This window comes from Coffea arabica, chromosome 6e, assembly GCF_036785885.1.
Source record: "Coffea arabica cultivar ET-39 chromosome 6e, Coffea Arabica ET-39 HiFi, whole genome shotgun sequence".
In the NCBI taxonomy this organism is placed as follows: domain Eukaryota; kingdom Viridiplantae; phylum Streptophyta; class Magnoliopsida; order Gentianales; family Rubiaceae; genus Coffea; species Coffea arabica.
Window position 1 is genome coordinate 57343994 of NC_092321.1, and position 6905 is coordinate 57350898.

Here is a 6905-nt window from a genome sequence, read left to right on the forward strand (position 1 = left end):
ATGGTTTTTTCGTTGGTGCACGCAAAGTGTAATGAGCAGGAAAGGAGATCGCTTTGGTCTTTGCTCCTGCTTGATAATCTGGTTGATGCACCGTGGTTTCTGGTTGGGGACTTCAATGTCATAGTCAGTGAGGAGGAAAAGCGGGGAGGGAGGGGAGGGTTTGCCTTTTCGCCTGGGGGAGAGTTTGGATTTTATCTGCTTCATGGCGACGGCTAGAATACGAGATGCTAGGTTTTCGGGCTCAAAGTTCACATGGTGTAATAATAGAGGGGGAAGCGCGCGTATTTGGAAGAGGCTAGATAGATTATTATACAATCAGCATGCGTCTTCTTTAGATTACAATTTTACGGTGCAACATTTGGGGCGGGACCTCTCGGATCACGCTCCCTTGCTCTTGACGGCAAGGACTAGGCTAGATAATAAGCCAAGGTCCTTTCATTTCCTGAATGTGTGGACGACTAAACCGGAGTTATTGGGAGTTATTCGACGATGTTGGGGTGGTTCATTTTTGGGCCCGCCCTTGTAGAGACTGGCTGTCAAGTTACAGGAGGTAAAACGGCAGTTACAATTGTGGTCTAGAGAATCGTTTGGGGATATTTTTGAGAGGGTAAGGAAGGCGGGAGGAGAGGTGCTAAGGCTGGAGGATCTTTTTGATAGGGATCCCTCGGAGCCAAATCTTCTTGCACTTCAAGAGGCGTGGACGGGATTGAGGAATTCGCTAATGATAGAGGAAGGATTTTGGAGGCAAAAGGCAAGGGTTAAATGGATTTGGGAGGGGGATAAGAATTCAAAATATTTCCACTCTTTAGTTGCGGAGCGTAGGGCGAAGACGGTTATTCATCGGATCAAAGGTGCAGTTGGGGATTGGATAGCAGAGGATAATCGGATTGCATCTGAGGCAGTTGAGTATTTTAAAGCTTTATTTTCGGCTGAGCCTTCTTCAGGGTCATGGGATACATTGGACGTGATTCCCCACATGATCTCTCACACACAGAATGAGGACCTAATGAGAGTTCTAGAGATGGAGGAGATAAGAGAGGTGGTGTTTGGGATGGATGGGGAGAGTGCAGCGGGCCTAGATGATTTCACTGGGAAATTTTTTACCTTTGCATGGGAGGTGGTGGCGGAGGATGTATGTGAGGCAGTGGTTAGTTTTTTCTGTGGGCAGGAGTTGCCCAAGAGTTTCATGGCAACATGGGTGGTACTTATTCCCAAGGTCAGCTCTCCTCAAGAGTTTAGTCAATTCAGACCAATCAGCCTGTGCAATTTTCTTAATAAAATGATCTCCAAAATTTTAGCGAATCGCTTGGCCAAGGTGTTACCGAACATTATATCACCTCAGCAAAGTGGCTTTGTGCAGGGGAGACAGATTTTTGATAATGTGTTGTTGGCCCAGGAGCTCATAGCAGGTATTCGGAAAGCTAGCAGAGAGGGTAATGTGGTGTTGAAAATTGACATGGCCAAAGCCTATGACAGGGTTTCATGGCCATTCTTGATTCAGGTGCTGAGGCGGTTTGGCTTTTGTGAAGTTTGGATTGAAATGATTTGGAGGCTGATTTCGAATGTGTGGTTCTCAGTTGTTGTTAATGGGGCACCCCAAGGTTTTTTCAAGTCTAGTCGTGGGATTCGTCAAGAGGATCCACTTTCCCCAGGCCTTTTTGTTTTGCGTGCTGAGGTTCTTTCCCGTCATCTTAATTCCTTGAGTGGGCGGCAGGGGTTCATCCCTTTCAGGGTCCCGATGGGGTGCCCGATTATCACGCACTTGGCTTATGCAAACGATATCATTATCTTTTCGAGCGGCATGAAGAAATCGCTTCAGTTGGTGATGCAGGTATTGGAGAACTATACATCGATTTCGGGACAAAAGGTGAACCATCAGAAGAGTGGTTTTCTATCCCATGCTAGCCTGTCGGATTTGCGGAAGCGTATTGTAGCACAAGTCACGGGGTTTCGCTTCCAGTCCTTCCCGGTGACGTATTTAGGTTGCCCGCTATATTCGGGAAGACGGAGGAAGAGTTATTTTTCGGCGATTTGTACATCAGTGGCAAGTAGGGTTTTGTCGTGGAAGGAGAGACTCTTGTCATCGGGTGGGAAGTTGGTGCTGGTATGGAGCATCCTGGCATCCATGCCGATCCATATCCTTGCTGCTTCCAACCCTCCTAGAGGGGTATTTGTCATGTTGGAGCAAATTTTTGCTGATTTCTTGTGGGGTTCTTCTGAGGTTGGTCCGCAGTTTCACTGGATTAAGTGGAGTCAGCTATGTAAGCCTTATGAGGAGGGAGGTGTGGGCATTCGGTCTCTGCAACATGTGTTTGATGCCTTTTCTTTGAAATTATGGTGGAATTTTAGGCTGCGACGATCTTTATGGGCTGAGTTCATGCACTTGAAGTATTGCCCGGAGGTGCATCCTTGCTTTTCGAATTTCTTGCCAGGGCACTCACACACTTGGAAGCGGATGGTACACACCCAAGTGGTAGCGGAGAAGCACATATGTTGGTCACTGGGCAGTGGGTCTTCAAGCTTTTGGCATGATAATTGGTTGGGGACGGGGCCTCTGTGTAGGCAGGTGGAATCTTTTCAGGAGCATTCGGTTGCAGACTTTGTCATGGAAGGCAGGTGGGATTTGCAAAGTCTAAGCAGGGTATTATCGCCGGGATGGGTGCAACAGGTATTGGGGGTGGCTCCCCCTACTACGGCGAAGGCGGATGAAATGATTTGGGCTCCCACTAATTCGGGTGAGTTTACCATTTCGTCGGCATATCAGATAGTGCGTAACGAAGGTAATGTTTCCAACATGTTTATTTCCTTATGGCATCGGGCTTTGTCATCAAAAATTTCCTTCTTTATGTTGTGATTGATGTATGGTAGGTTGCCGTTGATGGATGTGTTACACAAGATTGGGTTTTTGGGCCCTTCTAGATGCTTTTGTTGTAGTCTGAACCCGTTCCCAGAATCTATTAACCACACTTTTTGTACAGGGGGAGGTGGCAAGGCAGGTTTGGGGTTGCTTTGAGGATCTCATTGGCGGGTTTAGTGGGGTTTTCACGGTGAGACATAGGGTGATGAGTTGGTGGGCTAAACCTACTATTAATTCATACCTTGGTTTTGTTCTCTGCACGTTGCCGTCCTTAATTTGCTGGAATTTATGGAAGATGCGAAATAGATGGATTTTCAAGGGTAAACTAGATTCGGTGATGCATGTTTGTGATCGGATTTTCTTGGAGTTGAGAGAATGCTTTTGTGTTCAGTTTCGGGAGATATCACTGCCTTGTACTTCACGAATTGGTTTTTTTGAAACGATAGCTAGGTTGCGAAGCAATGTTATCATAAGGGAGGTCTGTTGGGTATGCCTGACTCAATCGTTGGTGAAACTGAATGCTGACGGGTGCTCAAGAGGTAATCCGGGGAGGAATGGAGGTGGGGGATTGTTCAGGGATTGTGATGGGAGGTTCCTGCTTGGGTTTTCGTGTTATTTTGGGGAGGCTACAAGCCTTCAAGCGGAGATGAAAGCCCTTTTTTTTGGGGTTCGATTAGGGGTATCCCGTGGCTTAGGTAAGTTGCATCTGGAGTCTAATTCACTGGTTTTGGTCCGTATTATTCAGGGGACGGTTAGGTGTCCGTGGAGGTTGCAGAGGGAGTTACTCGAGCTGCAGCAATATAGACGGTATTTTGAAGCCGTGTCGCATTGTTTTCTGGAGGCAAACAAGCTGGCGGACAGGTTGTCTAATGTTGGGGTGGAGGCTAGGTGTACCACAATTTATGAGGCCTATAATGCGTTACCTAGGTTGGTGAGGGGAGATATTACCTTAGATGCGTCTGGTTTTCCAAGTTTTCGTAGATACAGGCGGTAGGGGTTGGCTGGAGGTGATCAATGTTTTTGAGCTTGTGCTCCTGGGGATGGGGTGATCCTGAGCTTTGTATTTTTACTGGTTGCATCAATAATATTTTTATTTAGTTAAACAAAAAAAAACATTGATAGATTGGGAAAATGTATATTTATTGATTGAGTAATCCTCTTTTAATTCAACAAATGTTAGATTGATTCATTCATAAACAAATGTCACTGAAACAAATGATATTTGAATTATTTTTTTAAAAATTAACAAGATTTGAAGATTTAAACATAACATACTCTTGGATAGTTTGCTTGTTCATTGATAAGATAAATTAATAATGTTTAATAATTCAATGTTATACACTACTAAAATACTTATTTATCGATCAAACAACTCTTTTTTAAGTCAACTAATATCACACCGATTCATTTATAAGGGAATGTTTATATTATGATCGCTTCATATCAATAACACTTATGTCATATTGTTTAATTTTAAAATGAAAAAGTCCTATATTAGTAATTCTGCGATTAAGAAACATTATTCAATAAATAAAGATTTTTGAATGGAGGGAAACTCTGTTTTGTTCTCAAACCAGTTAGTCATGAGCTAATAGAAATTGGTAGAACTTGTTTATATTTATTAGTTGCACAGTGAATTTTTATTCATTTATAAACAAACATCAAGTTGATGATCACTTTGTATTCTGCCGCATCTATGTTATGTTACTCAATCTTAAAATGCAAAAGCTTAAAGTTAATAATTCAGTGATTAAGAAATATTACCGAAGTAACATTTTTAAAACAAAGGGAAATTATGTTATAATTTTAAGATCTTCAAATGGTCTCCAGCCTTTCACATAGACAAAGAACCCTCTGTTGTTCCGGTTTGGTTCCAACTACCCAAGTTGCCGCTACACTACTTCCACAAAGAAGCAATCTTCCAGATTGTTTCGGTCCTAGGTGTTCCTCTTTTCGTTGATGCTGCAACACTGACTACCCCCAGACCATGTCTTGTAAGAGTTTGTGTTGAAATAGACTTGCTCCAGTCCAGGGCATCTCGGGTGTGGGTTGGTAATGGAAAGTATGAAGGCTTCTGGCAGAGCTTTATACCTGAGAACACTCCCAAATATTGTTTCCACTGTTATTGGCAGGGGGATGACATTGAGGGTTATCATGTTCTGAAACTAGAGCTTCGCCTTTCGAGGGCGGAGAAGCCCCATCAGCGGGTTAAAGATGCGAGCCAGGTTTTGGAGATAGCAGGGATGCAGGGTGCGGAGAGTTGGCAGCCTCTGAGTGGGGCTCGAGAGGGGATGCCTTCAACAATTGCTGAGCAGGGGGCGACAGCAGAGGCGGACGGTGTTGGTGGGAAACAACCTGCTGGCGGGCTAAGAGAGAGGGAAACACTTGTGCATGGGGAGTGCAAGCTGGGAGCATAGCGCTGCCTGTAGCGGGCAATGAGGAGGAGCATCGGAGCGGTAGCGGGCTGGTGGCCGACGACGGGGAAGGGGGGCAACTGATGCACTCGTTGCACGCAGCGGTGGTGGTTATGGAGGGCACAGGCTGTGCCAACGGGGTGACTGCGAGGGACTTGCAGCAGCAGCAGTAGCAGCTTGGTCCTGGGGCTGATATGGAGATGATTGTGGATCTACGTGATATTCAGGAGCGGTTTGGAAGTTTATCTCCTCGTGGTACTTCAGAATTCAAAGCCCAGAGGGATAGTGCGTCGATCTTCGGCACACTTCATTTGGATTCGGTTGCCGAAACGACAGTTGCATTGCTGCATTCATCTCCGGGCGACGGACCTCTGGGCGCAGCTCAGTCGAAACAACGAGGCATCCGCGCTCGTTTCCCGTCCGATCGTACTTTGCGCTCCAGTAAGTCATCTTCATCTAATTCCTTTGCTAGTCTATCCCATGATTAAACTGCTATTTTTGAATATAAGGGGCGTTACTCGCATGCCCAACTTGAGAAGGTTAAAAAAACTGGTTCAGTTACACTCTTTACAATTGGCGGCAATTTGTGAGCCGAAAGTGGCCGGGAAACACTATTCCTAGTTAACTTTGAATAGCTTTCACTTTATTTTCCCTCCAATCTTCCTCAAGAAGCCACACAACTCATTACACACTCTCTCTCCTTACTCCATAGCCGGACACCCTCAAGGAAGAGGAAGCAGAAATCCAACTTCACCTTGCACCATTTTTGCTCCAATCTTGCACCCAAAAGCACCATCCAACTTCTAACAACTTGGAGATTCACCTTGGCTTGGTGGAGGACATCTTTCTCACAGTTTTCTTGGGTTTTAGAGGTGCAAAATTTCGGATTTCACTCAAAGGAGTAGGAGGTAATCATCCAACCATTTAATCTTGGCTTTAATAGGTTGATCTTTTCTAGGAAGCTTGTAGCTTCATTATTATTGTTGTTGTTAGATTTAAATGGTTGGAGTGGACTCTATGAAATCCCACCTTGATGATATAGGACTGATATGATGATAATAAATGTTGTTTGTATTAGTTAAGTGATGAACAAGATGATATTTGTTGGAAAATTGAAAGGAAAACCAAAGGAAGTTGAGGAGTGAACTGACTGAAATCTACCCTGTCCTTGCCGTACCTTTAGCTCAAATTTTTGATGCTCAATTGACCTTGAATCTGATGTAGATATGTTGTGTAGGACGTGTGGAAAGTTTCCACCAAAAATCATGTGAATTGGTTGAGTAAAAGTTGGAATTTCGAAATTGTAGAAATTTGGAAAACTATGTCCAGGTGTTTTGGACAGAGCATCTTTGAACGATCATAACTCTCTGCTCAGACGTCAAAATCAAGTTCCATTTATGGCATTTGAAACTAGACATTCGTAGTTTTCTAACGGTATATCAGGCACCTTCTAATTTGAAGTGAGTCATCTGTAGTGACTGATCAAATTCGGTTACCCTGTTCTGTCAGTCCAACCGAGAGGAAGTTAGAAACTGCAACTTGTGGCTCTATTTTCTCTCATTTGAAAATTCAATTTTAAAATTATTTATTCTAATGAAATGTAGCGTTTTGAATGCAGTTTCCAACGCCACCAA

General features: G+C 44.1%; 1 protein-coding gene across 1 annotated transcript; it reads left to right on the top strand.

Annotated features, from left to right (window-relative positions):
* LOC140009956 (uncharacterized) lies at positions 1-5274 on the top strand. The gene is made up of 4 exons (XM_072056306.1): positions 1-123; positions 527-2668; positions 2979-3819; positions 4688-5274. Exons 1-4 carry the CDS (start codon positions 1-3, stop codon positions 5272-5274), a joined length of 3693 nt encoding a protein of 1230 aa, XP_071912407.1.
* Positions 5275-6905: the final 1631 nt, after the last annotated feature.

Coding starts and splice junctions, on each gene's coding strand:
- LOC140009956 (XM_072056306.1), top strand. CDS start 1: ATGGTTTTTTCGTTGGTGCACGCAAAGTGTAATGAGCAGGAAAGGAGA. Junction 124..526: donor TTGGGGACTTCAATGTCATA/GTCAGTGAGGAG, acceptor CCGCCCTTGTAG/AGACTGGCTGTCAAGTTACA. Junction 3,820..4,687: donor TATTACCTTAGATGCGTCTG/GTTTTCCAAGTT, acceptor AATGGTCTCCAG/CCTTTCACATAGACAAAGAA.